Source organism: Boleophthalmus pectinirostris, unplaced genomic scaffold (genome assembly GCF_026225935.1).
Source record: "Boleophthalmus pectinirostris isolate CB_2022bp ecotype Guang Dong unplaced genomic scaffold, ASM2622593v1 HiC_scaffold_8, whole genome shotgun sequence".
NCBI classification, from domain to species: Eukaryota; Metazoa; Chordata; class Actinopteri; order Gobiiformes; family Gobiidae; genus Boleophthalmus; species Boleophthalmus pectinirostris.
In genome coordinates, this window is record NW_026571515.1 from 4,507,765 (window position 1) to 4,522,982 (window position 15,218).

General features: G+C 38.2%; 1 protein-coding gene across 1 annotated transcript in view; it reads right to left on the minus strand.

Moving 5' to 3' along the window:
- Positions 1-458: 458 nt before the first annotated feature.
- The window catches only part of dnmt3bb.1 (DNA (cytosine-5-)-methyltransferase 3 beta, duplicate b.1), a 134,468-nt gene continuing 119,708 nt past the window's right edge, over positions 459-15,218 (minus strand). The window contains exons 16-21 of the mRNA XM_055165658.1: positions 12,043-12,188; positions 9,916-10,006; positions 9,096-9,244; positions 7,344-7,499; positions 5,836-5,954; positions 459-1,930 (exon numbers count right to left, since the gene is read on the minus strand). Coding sequence (XP_055021633.1) covers positions 1,789-1,930; positions 5,836-5,954; positions 7,344-7,499; positions 9,096-9,244; positions 9,916-10,006; positions 12,043-12,188 — 803 coding nt within the window. The 3' untranslated portion in view covers positions 459-1,788. The remainder of the gene's footprint in view (positions 1,931-5,835; positions 5,955-7,343; positions 7,500-9,095; positions 9,245-9,915; positions 10,007-12,042; positions 12,189-15,218) is intronic.

Genomic DNA, 15,218 nt, shown 5'->3' on the forward strand with positions numbered 1-15,218 from the left:
GTCGGCAAAATCACCACTAACGTCACACAATAGTCCTCACTATCCAACATTTTGAAGAAATATCGGTGCATCTTTTATACTGTAGCAGTTTAGCGCTCGTCAAACCACGGAAGTGCACTGAACACTCTGAAGCTCTGAACCAATCGCAGAGCGGAACATTCGCTGAGCCAATGAAACGCTTCGATACACTGAAGCGATCGACACGCAGAGCGAAGCAGTCAGGGGGAGGGACCGACACTTCCACACTTCTGTCACGTGAGCGGCTGCTGCGAGACGAGCTCCGAGGCAGCGCTTCCGAGCAATTTGTTTCAGAAAGAACGAGACGTGCTCCTGAGCTCCGTCTCATTTGCCCGTCACTACAAACCTGGTTATATGTGCGTGCCACTAAAGAAGCTGTGAAACATGAAATAATTCACAATTCGTATAAATCCCGAAGCATGAGAAATAACACAAACACAATTTTCACTTTTTTATTGACTACAAATAGTTTGCTGCTATATAAAACACAAACAAAAACAGTTTTCTACTAACAATTCAAACTTAAGTATAAAAACAGCTGTTCTCCTGAAATGTTTTTTTTTTTTTTGCTAAATTTGACATAAAAGTTCTTGTAATAAAACAACTATAAATGCTATATACTGTCAAAATGGTCCATTCAAAAGCACACATTCAAACGCTATAGATTAAAATGCTCTATGTTTTAGCAACATCAGTGTTAATATTTAAGATTTCACACACAACATTTAGTAACGTAAAACAGTGAAGTATGTAAACAATCACTTTTTGGTATAGAGAGACATGATGCTAACAGTCACTTGAATGAAAGATTTTTGACAATGTGCAGATTTAAAAAGTCCTTGGTTAAAATCTGTAAATATGCTGAAGATACAGTACAACAAACAATGTAAAAAAAACAAACAGATCCAGTGATTAAAAAAATACAAGTGCTATTTACAAAAGCCACGGTCTGAGGTAATGCCCTTGTATTGATTTGGTGACAGCCAACAGTAAAATGGTCTTTCAGTTTAAACAAGAAATATGATCAACAGATAAACGTTCTTTTGTAAGTTATGTGCACTTCTGTATTTGGGTTTTAACAAATACTGAAAAAAAAATAAAAAATTTAAACAACAGGTTAAAATACGCTGTTCTTCTTTTGGTGTTTACGAGTACTAAATATAATTGTTTTTCTAATGCAATGTTCTGAAATTCTACCACTAGAAAGGCAACTTGGGTTTGAAAAATATTTTTAAAAAAACTTTACTCCAGACTTTTGGCAGCTCACGTCTTTCGTCGACCATAAACGAAGGCCGACATGTCAAATCTTAACAGTAGGATCCACATAGTGTTTTGCAGCTCTATCAATGGCAAAAATATTTCGTTCAAGTATTATATATGAAACTATTGGAAAAGTTATACTATAAAGTCACTTCTGTCTATAAAAAACTTTATAAAATCTGTTAAAACCAGTTGTGGAACTGAAATTTGAAAATATATCTAAAACTTAAAATGATGACGTCTGTACTGGGGAAAGTTCCCTTTTGTCCAGTTTCAACAGTTTTCAGAAAAACTCTTATATAAAAATATTTAGTCAGTTTCAAGTAATGAGTAAAACTAAGAAAAACAAAAATGTTGCACCATAGATACACAACAAGGGCCATAAAGAAAACAATTTTAAAAACTAGCATGTTAAAGTAAAACAAGTGTCCATATCTAAAAGCTCTATAGTTAAACACTTTGGGTAGTGACAGTGTACATGAAGTGTACGTGAGAGCACCGGTCCAGTGTTTATTCACAGGCGAAGTAGTCTTTGAGCGGAGCAAACAGGTGTCTGATGACGGGCACACTCCAGGACCTGCCCAGGAGCTTCTGACGGGCACCACGCCCCATGTTGGACACGTCTGTGTAGTGCACCGGGAAACCAAAGATCCTGCCACATACAAGGAAATGTGGTTTAGAAAACTGGCAAGACAATTTCAGAAAGAGATTTAACTCCACCAAAAACCTGAAACGGTTCACACTAGGGATGGGCATTCGATGAAATTTCATTAATTGATCGTCGGGAGAATTAACGATCGATTATCGATTAATCATTAATGTTTTTATATTAAAATGATCATCATTATTATTATTATTACTACTAATCTGCATAAATAAATTCAACTTAATAAACCGTAACGACTCTAGAGCCACATCAGTCCGTTTGACATTATCATGTGTTTAATGCAGATTTGTGCAAATCTCACAGAAACTAAACTTAAAACCTCACGGCTAATTTGCATAAACTAAGTGAAGAAAAAAAACAGTTCTTGTGTCGCTGATGTGGTTCAACTTCTGTCAGATTAAAAGACACGACTCAGTAGAATACAGGTTAGTGTGACCAGATTTGCATTTGTCAAAACCAGGACACGGGGGGGAGGGAGGTGGTGACTCGTCATCAACATTGAGCGACTCTCACCTGGCAAAACTTTTTCATGTTTTTCAGTGTCCTGGTGCTTCGAGGTCCCTGACACACTGGACACTGACACATATGTGCTGCTTTGTACACGGTGCACATGGACTCACACTTGTTTTGACCGGGACAAAAAGCGTGGAATTTCTTGTACAAGTCATTGTTAAATGTGCATTTGCACTTCAGCATGTTGCAGACCGACTGTTTGTGTCTCGTTCCTTCTGAGTTACAGACGCTACGAGAGACACAGTTTAATGGCCCAATGAAAGGAAACGAAAACCTGAACATTTGCATCACTTTATAAAAAAAACAAAAACCTGGATGGCCAGGACAAGACGTGGAAAACGGACATGTCCGGGGAAAAACAAACATTGGTCACCCTACGCTACACACAGCAACCTACATTCAGTTTGTCGATTAAAAATGAACGTAATCGACGAAATTCTTAATTATCAATTATCGATTAATCGACTAATCATGACCATCCCTAGTTCACACAGCAGTTTTTGATTTGTAAATCAGGTTTGGAAGAAAGGTCCAATGAAAGTCAATATTGTATTACTGGCCACATTAAATTTTATAAAGCACTTTTTCACCTTCAAGGCACATAAAGCAGTTTTCTTTTTTTCCTTTTTTATTTTGAGTTTGTGCCAAGAGAGAAACAATAAGTTATACTATATATACATTGTAAACCACAGAAAAGCACATTTGTAGAATTAGATGAAGTCAAATAATGATAATCAGGTGCTTTTTGGAGATCCCAAGTGGGTAAATAAATTACTGAATGAATAAAGGAGATCCAAGGCACTTCAATATACAATATACTTCATCAGGGCACGTAGCAGTACACACGCATCAAGAATCTCCAACTTCCCGTCATTATGCAATTCACACTGGGAAGGATTTTCAGAAAAAGTGAGCATCAAACCTCCATGTTTGTTTTCCCAGTGGGATGTGTCTATTGTCAAAGTCGATCTTTTCAAGTCTTTTGAACCATATCACTTTTGTTTCTGGTTCTGATATTGTCATATTTTAGTTTTGGGATTTGGACATCGTAATTGTGTGGTTGTTGGATCCTAACAGCAGAAAACGGCTCGAGAAATGTGTTTGCAAACTCCATAAATACAAAAGTGAATCAGATGTGTGTGACTCAAACCTCCATTCAAACTGTTTCTCTTCCCAACGGAATTGAAAAATAGTGAAAGGTGAAGGCGATGGGCAGGATTGATCCACAGGAAGAACCAAAAAGGAAACATTTGACTGACTAAATCACAGGTGTCAAACATACGGCCCGGGGGCCGGATCCGGCCCTCCAAGACCTTTAATGTGGCCCTCTGCTGATTTCTACTAAAATATTTTAATTATATTTTCTTTTAAAATATTGTATTTTCTGTGGTGTTTATCACAGCAGCGTCTCCAGCGTCTCTGTACGTGGCCCCTCCCACCAGAGCAGCACAAATGAAGACTTGTCTCTTTCCAAACGCTCTTAAAGGACGATCGTTTTGACTGTTGACCGTGACACCCTCATCAGAAAAATGTCCAACATGAGAAAAGTGGAGCCGAGTGCAGGATTTTACAAGAAAAAAATGTACTTATTCCTATTTACAATTTAATGTTAAAACATTGTGTTGAAATTGCATTTTTCTTAAAGTTTCAGATTGTTCATAATATTTTGTAAAAGAAAGAGTTCATCAGTTTAAAAAGATTTCTGTAAAAGATTTGCATTTCTCTGCACAAATATTTGAACTTATTGCTATTTTTGGGGTTTATATGCCTTTTTTTTTTTTGGCCCCTTTGAGATCAAAGTAGGTTGGATACGGCCCCCGGACCAAAATGGGTTTGACACTCCTGGTCTGAATCATCCCGAGTTTGCAGCGAACATTTTGTATGTGAAGCGCCAGTTACTTTGTTGAAATAAATGGGTTACACAGCAGTATGTCCCTGTTTTCACATTTTGGGTTATATTCTTTTTTTTTTTTTTTTCCCCCAGTAATTCCTCTCATTGCTGGACACTAAACCAGGACTAAACCAGGACTAAACCAGGACTAAAACCAGGACAAAACCAGGACTAAACCAGGACTAAAACCAGGACTAAAACCAGGACTAAAACCAGGACTAAAACCAGGACTAAAACCAGGACTAAAACCAGGATTAAAACAGGACTAAAACCAGGTCTAAACTAGGTCTAAACCAGGACTAAAAACCAGGTCTAAACCAGGACTAAAACAGGTCTAAACTAGGTCTAAACCAGGACTAAAACAGGTCTAAAACAGGTCTAAAACCAGGAGTAAACCAGGATTAAACCAGGACTAAAACAGGACTAAAACCAGGACTAAAACCAGGTCTAAACTAGGTCTAAACCAGGTCTAAACCAGGACTAAAACAGGGCTAAAACCAGGTCTAAACCAGGTCTAAACTAGGTCTAAACTAGGTTTAAAACCAGGACTAAACCAGGACTAAAACCAGGACTAAAACCAGGTCTAAACTAGGTCTAAACCAGGTCTAAACCAGGACTAAAACAGGGCTAAAACCAGGTCTAAACCAGGTCTAAACTAGGTCTAAACTAGGTTTAAAACCAGGACTAAACCAGGACTAAAACAGGACTAAAACCAGGACTAAAACCAGGTCTAAACTAGGTCTAAACCAGGTCTAAACCAGGACTAAAACAGGGCTAAAACCAGGTCTAAACCAGGTCTAAACTAGGTCTAAACTAGGTTTAAAACCAGGACTAAACCAGGACTAAAACAGGACTAAAACCAGGACTAAACCAGGTCTAAACTAGGTCTAAACTATGTCTAAAACCAGGACTAAACCAGGACTAAACCAGGACTAAACCCAGGTCTAAACTAGGTCTAAAACCAGGACTAAACCAGGACTAAAACCAGGTCTAAACTAGGTCTAAAACCAGGACTAAACCAGGATTAAACCAGGACTAAAACCAGGACTAAACCAGGTCTAAACCAGGACTAAAACCAGGACTAAAACCAGGACTAAACCAGGTCTAAACTAGGTCTAAAACCAGGACTAAAACCAGGTCTAAACCAGGATTTAACTAAATCATGCTGTGTGGACCGTGTCTCGTCGTCTTCCATCAATAATATTTTTTAATAAAGTTTGGGCTTTTTTATTTTCTTTTATCAGACAAAACTTCTTAGGTGAAGATTTCCTCGTCTTTGCTTCTCTACAGCAAATCAAGTAATCCAAAGTATTCAGATTACATTACTCACTTTAAGTCATTTAATGGATTCCGTTACAAACTACATTTTGGGGTGTGTAATCTGTAATCTGTAGGGGATTACATTTTAAAAGTCACCTTCCCAACACTGGACATTTATGATGTAAATGAAGAGAAATGATGTAAAAATGTAAATGTATAATGTCACCTCTCCAGCTCGGTGCACCACAGGATGTCCTCTTTGCCGTTCATGAGGACGGGGAAGTGCTGGTCTTTGCCCTGTTTGATGGAGTTGGAGCGAGTGGTGATCGTGCGCACTTTTCCAAACTGTCAATAAAAACAAACACTTCAGAGCACAAAACTAAAAACGAGAACAAAAAAACATACTGAGCAGTGGTAAACTAATGATGAAATGTGTGTATTTTCAACCTCACTGTATTTTAGAACAGGACTGAAAAGTTAAAGTATTTTTATTATTGTGGGACCTGCTGAATGACCTTGATTATTTGATTTTTATTTTTCATCTAGGTCATACTTTGAGCAAAAAAAAAAGTACAAATAAAAACAGCGAGGAAAACGCATAATTCTGTAGTATATTTTGAACAAATCTTCTGATGAAATACTTTTAACACTTCAAGTACATTTTAAATAGGTACTTTAATACTTTTACTTCAGTAGATTTTTTCATGAGCATTTTTTGCTCCAGTATCTGTAATTTTACTTAACAAAATTGAGTATGGAAACTATTTTTCGGACTGTAAGTGGCACTTTTTTTTCATGGTTTGGGTATTTCCAGTGACTTATACTTCAGTGTGAATTATATATTAAAATGTTTGAGTGAAGTGTGGAGAGGCTCTAGTCTTGTGAGTATCTGCTGCTCCTGTTCCTCCTGCACCACTGTCACTTGGCTCTACTGCGCATGTCTCCTGCAGAAAGAGCCTCTGTTCTGTCTGTGTCATGTCAGTCGATCGCATCATTACTTCTGCACCACTGAACAATTTAACATTTAAACAAACTTATAAAGACAAAGACTGAGAAGACTGAACACAAATGCCCCCAAAAATAAAATCTGATTCTGCGGATTACAAACTGCAAGTCGTGAAATCTAGAGCTGAAAACGATAATCGAGCAGCAGAAAGAAAATTTGGAGTGAGAGAGAAACTTGTGACACTGGGAAGATGCACCATGAAACTTTCCTGAAGTCACTGGATGGATGAACAAAGTCTGGACGTCAGTGACACTGAAACCATCCTGTCGGGATTCAGAAAGACCAGAATAATTCTAACTGGAACTGATGCTGAGTCTGACGACAGCGACACAGAAGAGGAAGCGGCGCTCTGTTTACCTCCGGAGGTCGAGTTGTTCAGAAGTGACACCGAGGATGAAGAACTGAATGGATTTAGTGATTTGGAGTGAGATGGAGAGTTTGGTAAACTTGTTCTGTTGTTTATGTTCTAGTTTATCTGAAGAACTGTTCATATGTGACGTTAACAGTCTGTTGTTCTCTCTTCTATTGTTTTTACTACAACTTGACTTTCAATTGGAAATGTCGGCTCCTGGTCTCTGATTTTATAAAATAAATTTCTCCCAAAATGCAACTCATGTTTTTTTCTTCTTCTTTATAAATTTTTTGGCTGGTGTGACTTATAGTCCAAAAAAAATACAGTACTTCTTCCACTTCTGCCCTCAAGTAAAGATTTATTTATTTTTTGTCACCTTGGCAACTCTCCCGTGCTCCAGACAGTCCTGCAGTTCGAGCTTGTCCATGCCAGAGGCGCACAGGGGCCGGTTCATGCCAGGCAGGTTTCCCCAGAAGTACCTGGCTCTGTGGGCAGCGGAGACTTCTATGGCGTCGATCATCACTGGGTTACACTGAAAATTAGGAACAATATACAGTTTTGAAGAAGAAGATGAAGAAAAAAGGAAAAATCACAAGAACAAAACGCTTAATAGTAACATTTACAAAAAATAAAAGGTATGACTTTTTGACACAGGTTGAACAACTTAAACTCAGAATTCTTGAATCTCAGAACATGTTTGTATAAACCTAAACTACAGGGTTAACAGTCCCACTCCCGCACACATTCGCAATATTTTGTCTCGCTCCCGCCCGCAAGTCTCGCAAACTGGGGACGTTCGCAATTTTATATCTCATAACTTTCTAAGATATGACAATTTTGTCAAGAATTTGAGTGTTTTTTTTCATAATTATTCAATATCCACAAAGGCCAAAGATGAAATGAGAGACAAAGTTTGTTCTCCTCCTGTAGTGATCAGACTTATTAGATTAAATCATATGAAATATCAGTATTTCAATATTTTGGAACACCACTATTTCTTACTGATGCTTTGAGAAGAAGGTTACAGTGTACGTGTCTGATAACGGACATAACATAATACCGGTATTAAAGATTTTACTTTACACAGTTTCAAGTCTTTGAGTTCTAAATTTGTTCATTTCAAGTTACATAATGTGTTGTAGGTCCTACATTTGTTATAATTCAAGACTTATTGCTTCTTCAAGGTCCTTGAAGTGCAAAAGAAATGACACTTTTGCCATATCTCAGAAACTAATGATAGTAGAGACACAAAACTAATTATTTTTTATCTTATTAAGAAAAACAGATTTTTCAGCTCAGATTTAAGGCTTCTACAGGCACTAAACTCCAGAGACTTGGTGGATCCAGTGGACATCAAGAGAATTTCCTGAAATTTCTCATGGAGTTTTACTTTGGCAAGTGTAAAAGATTTATTCAAGGTACAGATAGATTTTTTAGATTTTTTTCAAAAAGTTGGGTAAATGATGCACCCTAATGCATGTTTTACTTTACACTCATATTTAGTTTGCGGGACTGCAGTTTATCGCTCCACCTGCCCGCTTCCACAATGAGGTTTGCGTCAGGTCCCGCGGGTGCAGGGCTCTAGTTTCTGTGACGTGTCTGGTCGGCTGATTTAAACAGGTTTTGGCGCCGTCTTCCTACCGGTGGAGGCAGGACGACAGCGCCACCTGCAGTCCCACTTCCTCAGGACATTATCGCAGGTTTGTGAGAGTAAAAACCGCGCCAAAACCTGTTTAAATCAGCTGAGCGTCCACGTCAACATCGCGAGACTCTGAGGAAGATCGCAAGTGAGCTGTCGAAATTGTCAAGTATGAAAACGAACTCTTGATCTGAAAAAAAAAGAACCTAATAACATAAATTATCGTAAGACCAAATGAATCTCATTGGACTATGAAAACCTACTGCTTCTTGAAATCACAACATGGAGCAGAGCGTTTTGAGGTTTGGAGATGTACACAGACTAATAATGCAGGATTACTCAAACATGTGAATGAAAAAACAACTCCAGGTCTGTTTTTGAGGAGATTACAGCATTCCAACATGGTTTAACACTCACGAATGTCAATAGGAATAGTAATATAGGCAGAAAGAGGATAAATCACGTGTAAATAGATGAAATGAACCTGACCTCTAAGAAGCGCGAGATGTCCCTCTTGTCGTTGACCCCCATGGCCACCACGTTTTCAAACATCCAGAAAAAGGGGCGGTCCTCTCCTTCTTTGGGTTTGGCTTCGCTGAGCAGACGGTAGAACTCGAAGAACAGCCTCCCTGTGCCTTCTGAACACATAAAAAAACAACAACAACACGTAAATACAAGAAGTCTCCTCTAAACTACACTTTAAAACTGTTCTATATTACGCAGAATTTACTCCTGTGAGCTTTTAGCCATGTTGTAATTTGTGCAAGTTGTGTTTTGTTTCATTCGCACCTTTGAGTAACCTTTTATTTATTAGTCTGTCTACATCTCGAGAGCTCTGTTCCACCTTATGACGTCACGAAGCGGGTGTTTTCGAGTCAACAGCTCCTTTTTAACCTTTACTTCGGCAGAGATTTGATCATATCAGACCTGGAATTGCCAATGTATTACTTAATTATATATAATAAATTATGTAAATGATTCTAGTGAAGGTGTATGGAGTTTAAAAACACAGAGGTGGAACATTTTCTGCTTGAAAGAACAACAAAATATGCAAGGTTTGTGTGTTAAACATGTGTGAATGAAACAAAACACAACTCCAGGTCTTTGTGATTACGAAACATAAAATAAATCAGAAAATAGTGTAAAACGGGCCCTTTAATGAGCTGTTTGTCAATTTATTTTAGTACATTAGATTCGTTTGTATAATTTCTTAGACACAGACGGCAAAACACGGTATGAAAAGAATCGTCGTTTCTCCCGATTTCAGTTTTCAGACACCAGATGTAAAAAAACACAGGCTTTAACTCACCGTAGAGACCCTTTCTTGCCGGGTTGACGATAGACAAGTCGTTGCATGGACTTCCTCCGATCACCAAGTCAAAAGGACCCCACTCCAGGATCTGAAACAACAGCACCCTCTAGTGTTGGATGACCACACTTACCGATGTGCTCCCCATTTGGTATGTACTTACTTATTCAAAACTTATTTTTGGTAAAAATGTGAAGTTGTTGATGTCAATGCACATTTAAAGCCACAGTGTGTACCTTTTTAGCCAAAACTATGTCAGAGGTTTGGTTTTAATTTTCCATTTCCATAGAAACATACCATCTCCATAAAGTCAATAAACCACAGGTGTCAAACATAAGGCCCGGGGGCCAGATCCGGCCCTCCAAGACCTTTAGTCTGGCCCTCGGCTGATTTTCTACAAAAATATTTTAATTATATTGTCTCTTAAAATCTTGTTAATTTACTGTGGTGTTTATCACAGCAGCGTCTCCAGCGTCTCTGTACGTGGCCCCTCCCACCAGAGCAGCACAAATGAAGACTTGTCTCTTTCCAAACGCTCTTAAAGGACGATCGTTTTGACTGTTGACCGTGACACCCTCATCAGAAAAATGTCCAACATGAGAAAAGTGGAGCCGAGTGCAGGATTTTACAACAAAAATGGACTTATTCCAATTTACATACAAGTTATTTTTAAAATGTTGTGTTGAAATTGTATTTTTCTTAAAGTTTCAGGTTGTTCATAATATTATAATATTTTGTAAAAGAAAGAGTTCATCAATTAAAAAAGATTTCTGTAATAGATTTGTGTTTCTCTGCACAAATATTTGAACTTATTGTTATTTTTGGGGTTTATATGACATGAGTTTTCTGATTCGGCCCCTTTGAGATCAAAGTAAGTTGGATACGGCCCCCGGACCAAAATGAGTTTGACACCCCTGCAATAAACCTTTAAATTTAAGTCTTTATTCATTGACTTATTTAGTTTGGGATTTTCAGATTCTAGAACATGATGTCTTGTTCTCAGGTGGGTAAAAAAGATGCACTTTTCCCTACAGGTGCTTTTCGGATTGGAGAATGTTGCGACGTCGTGTTCTCGGGTGGGTGGGTGTTTTTCAGATTCAAGAACGTAACGTTATGTTCTCAGGCCCCGTCCACACTAGTACGTATTCGAGTCGTTTTCGTTGTGGATGTAGGTGGAACGATTTGGTGCACAGATCTGATCCGGCACCGTGTGGACGCCTGAAAACGCTACTAACGATACTCTGACGTAGGAGCTCTATTTGTGACTTGCTCCTTCCTGATTCTCTGGGTTCGTGACATCGCTCATGTGACGCTATTGCAGAAAACACTTTGAACAAACCAGAGACAAAAGGGAAATAGAGCAGCTAGAAATACCTGCACAGAACAGGCTCACCATCAGCAGAACATCCCTCTATTAAGCCAATGATGTTCATTTTGTCTTCTTATATACTTTAACTTCTTAGGTTCACGTCTACAGGAAGTAACAACAGCTGATATACGACACGTCACCACCAACACCGGTGACAGTTCTGAAGATGGCTTGCAGCTAGCAGCCGAAACATGTCAACAAGGTAAACACACTTTACTGCATTGTCTTTAAAAAGAACCGTAAGAAGTTAAAGAACATCCCTCAGTCACAGAAAGAACACTCATATTCTACTGAGTCGTGTCCTTTTTAAGTCTGACAGAAGCTGAACCGTGTCATTGAACAAGGAGTGAGCTGTTTTTTTTTAGCGCTTAGTTTATGCAAATTAGCCTTGTGGTTTAAAGTTTTGTGTCTGTAAACAAATAGGCTCAAAGCTGTGTGGACAGAGAAGGCTTGTGGACACAGAAACCACGTGTCTGGATGCAAATTGTTTCCAATACAGTGATACGGTGATTCATTTCAGTGTAAACGTAACCTCAGGGAGGTGCTTTTCAGATTCTAGAATGTCGCAATGTCATGTTCTCAGGTGGGTGAGGTGATACTTTTTTCCCCATGGGTGCTTTTCAGATTGTATTGTCAGTTTTTCTTATTCATTACATCGTTCTTTGCCATGAAATATCGGAAAGGTAAACTCCCATCTGTACCAAATATTATTGGCCTATTGAAAATCCTCATAATATAATTTTACTTAGTAAACGTACATTTTTCCTGGTGATTTCGCGGACATCGTGGACGTACTGGATCTTTCCTTCATGTCGGACCACTCCCACTGAGATGGAGTCTTCACAAACCTCTGAGGCGATGTACTGGTCCACTTTGAACCCCAGGTCTCGAAGAACCAGATACCCTGAAAATACACACAGAAAATACAGGCAGACTTTTTATCCAAGTGACGTTTAGATTTTTTTTTTTTTCCTTTGACGTTTCTTTTCTTATTATCATGACTATTTACTCTGGGTGTAATGATACATGTATTTGTGTCAAACAGTTTCGGTACGGGACGTTCGGTCTGGTGCAGAGTGAGTTCTCTAAATTTGTGTGTTTACACATTCCACCACTACATGTGCAGCTACACAGGAGGCTCGGCTCTAATATTCACGAGGGAACTTATCCATGATCGGGGTAGTGTTTCTTGCAGCGCTTTATAGTTAGGGTGGCCGCCTTGGCAACAATTGCCCCCCGCTTTGACTACGTCCTCCTGACCCATGTGAGTCCTCGCAAAACTATGGTCGTTGCGCCCCAGTCCTCACTTTCACCTTTCACCAGCACAGAATTATTATTATATTATTATTTTCTGACAATATTTTCAGACAATGGGTTATCTACGAGTTATAATGTGTTATAATGAACTAGCAAATTCATCCACGACACGGTGACGTTACTTACTGGTACTTACCGGTAAATACTGTATACATACCAAGGTGTTGCCTGCAAACACGAACATTAATCGATGCTGGAAGCTGTAAACTGTAATGTTGGCTGTGATGTCTAACCAGGACAGTTTGGTCGTGTTTGGTGTAAACTGGGGCATTTCAGCGTCCCGAGGAACTTTTGGTCGCATTTCATGCAGCTGAGATGAAGGTTAAGACTGACTAACTGCTCCCTGTGGCTGTAGCCGTGAATGTTTTAATCTAAACATGCTAATCAGCCCTGGGATAACATTACGTCTGATGTTCGCCAACTGGCTAAACTATGTTATCTACTAAGATCTAGGTGCAGTTTCCCGTTCAGAGGAGGTATTTCTACACAATATTACACAGCAGCATTCGGTTCCTGAATTCAATGTGGCAAGACAAGACATTTTTACAATAAATTTGAATGAACCCATTTGTTGGTCTTCTGTTGCAGCTCCTTGTTGTGCCATTACTCTGATTTTACCCTCTGCTACAAAAGTTAAACATGTACAGTCTTGATCTTGATCGATGTTCCTACTGCTCGATAAATAATGTCTGATGTATTTTTGACAGTAAAGTAATGGATAAAATACACACAATATATTTTATGTACGACTGGACTCATTGGAGAGTTTACAAATATTTATTTTATGCGCAACTACAGCCAAATATGCACAGATTTCTATTCTATGCGCATGAATATTTGTGAAAGCTTTCTTACGCCATAGTTTTAGATTACACCCTTGATCACTACTGCACAAAGCAAAGGGTGGATACTTTGAGGTATTTAATATAAAAAAATATATATTTAGTTGAGTTTTTAAATGATTTGTTTCTTTACTATATAATCACATATATCTTGATTCATATATTCGATGTCTTCCATATGCGTCTAAAATGCAGAAAGTAGTATAAACAAAAATGACTGAATGAAAAGGCGTGTCCAAACATTTGACAGTGGTGGTGTTTGCCCACAGTAGGAGCTGTGAATAAGTCTGTCTTAGTGAGTTGTCACTTTGGGGCTCATGACTCACTCACTGTTGACAGAAGATTGGAAACTAATCCGTGAGCTTTGACTGAATCCAAAATGAATTAGCCACTGAGCCCTGAGGTTTGAACCAGGATTAAACCACAGTAAATCAAGGTTTAATCCAACAATAAGAAACTGTATACGTTACTATATCAATAAACACCGGATTACGATGGGCAAAGATGATTTAAAGCTCCTGTATTACACCATTTTCTGATTTATGTTTTAATGTTTCCTCATGTGTTTTGTTTCATTCATCTGCAAATTTCAACAGATCATTGCTAGAATCATTTGGATCATTTCAGCCCTCGTAAAAAGGAGCTGTTAACGTGAAAACTACCACACATCATGACATCACAAGGTGGAACAGAGCATTTTGAGCTTTGGCGATGCAGACAGCCTAATAATGTAAGGTTATTTTAACATGTCTGGAGTTGTGTTTTGTTTCATTCACATGTGTTTTTGATGAGGTAACAACATTATAACATGACTTAAATATCACGAGCGCTTATGGGTGTAATGGTACAAAAATCATGGTTCGGTACGTACCTCGGTTTTGAGGTCATTCGGTTCATTTTCGGTACAGTACGGGAACAAAATGCAAAACCGTTTGTGTTTTTATTAAACCAACAATTTGTTCTAACATTATACAAATGGGAAAATAAAATAAATGCAAAGAGCTGTGTGGTAATACTTAAGGGTCATTCCACGCCATTTCACCAAATGGCCCACGCACTTTGATCTCAAAAAATGTTGAAAAAAATACCAAATAGTCCCTTACGATCATGTACCAACCCTGTGAAGTTTTAGTGATTTTCGATGTGTGAAAATCGGACCATGTTGCGTTTTCTTGTTTTTAACAGGACCCTCAAACATAAACTATTTCGAATTTTCAACATTTGGTGATTTTTTTTAACAGTCCTACTACAAATCTTTATTCTCAAAAAAAAATTAAGGGTCTCCTACACCTACAAGTAGGTTTAAAAAGGGGCTAAAAATGGTACGCCGCGGAAATGAACGAGTTTTTTTTTTTTCATTTTAAGTTCATATAAAATGACAATGAGTTGAGATACCAAACTTTCGATTGATGTTATTTGAACAAAGAGGAGCACAAGCCTACAAAACGTCAGCCCTGGAGATATCGACCTGTGAAAACGGCCGAGAAAAAATTATGCAATTTTGGGCCCGTAAATTGACACATGCTCCCCTCACTAAATGAGCTGTAACCTGAAAAGTAATGATTGAAAATGACTAAAATTTCACGGGGTTGGTACATGATAGTCAGGGACCAGCTGGTAATTTTTTCAAAATTAAAAAAAAAAAAAAAACATGATGTGTGAGATTTTCTGCAAATTTGATGAAATGGCGTGGAATGACCCTTAAATAAAATAATCTCAAATAAGCAACAAATCTCTGAAATATTATCAAAAATTAATTAATTCCTTGTAAAAAA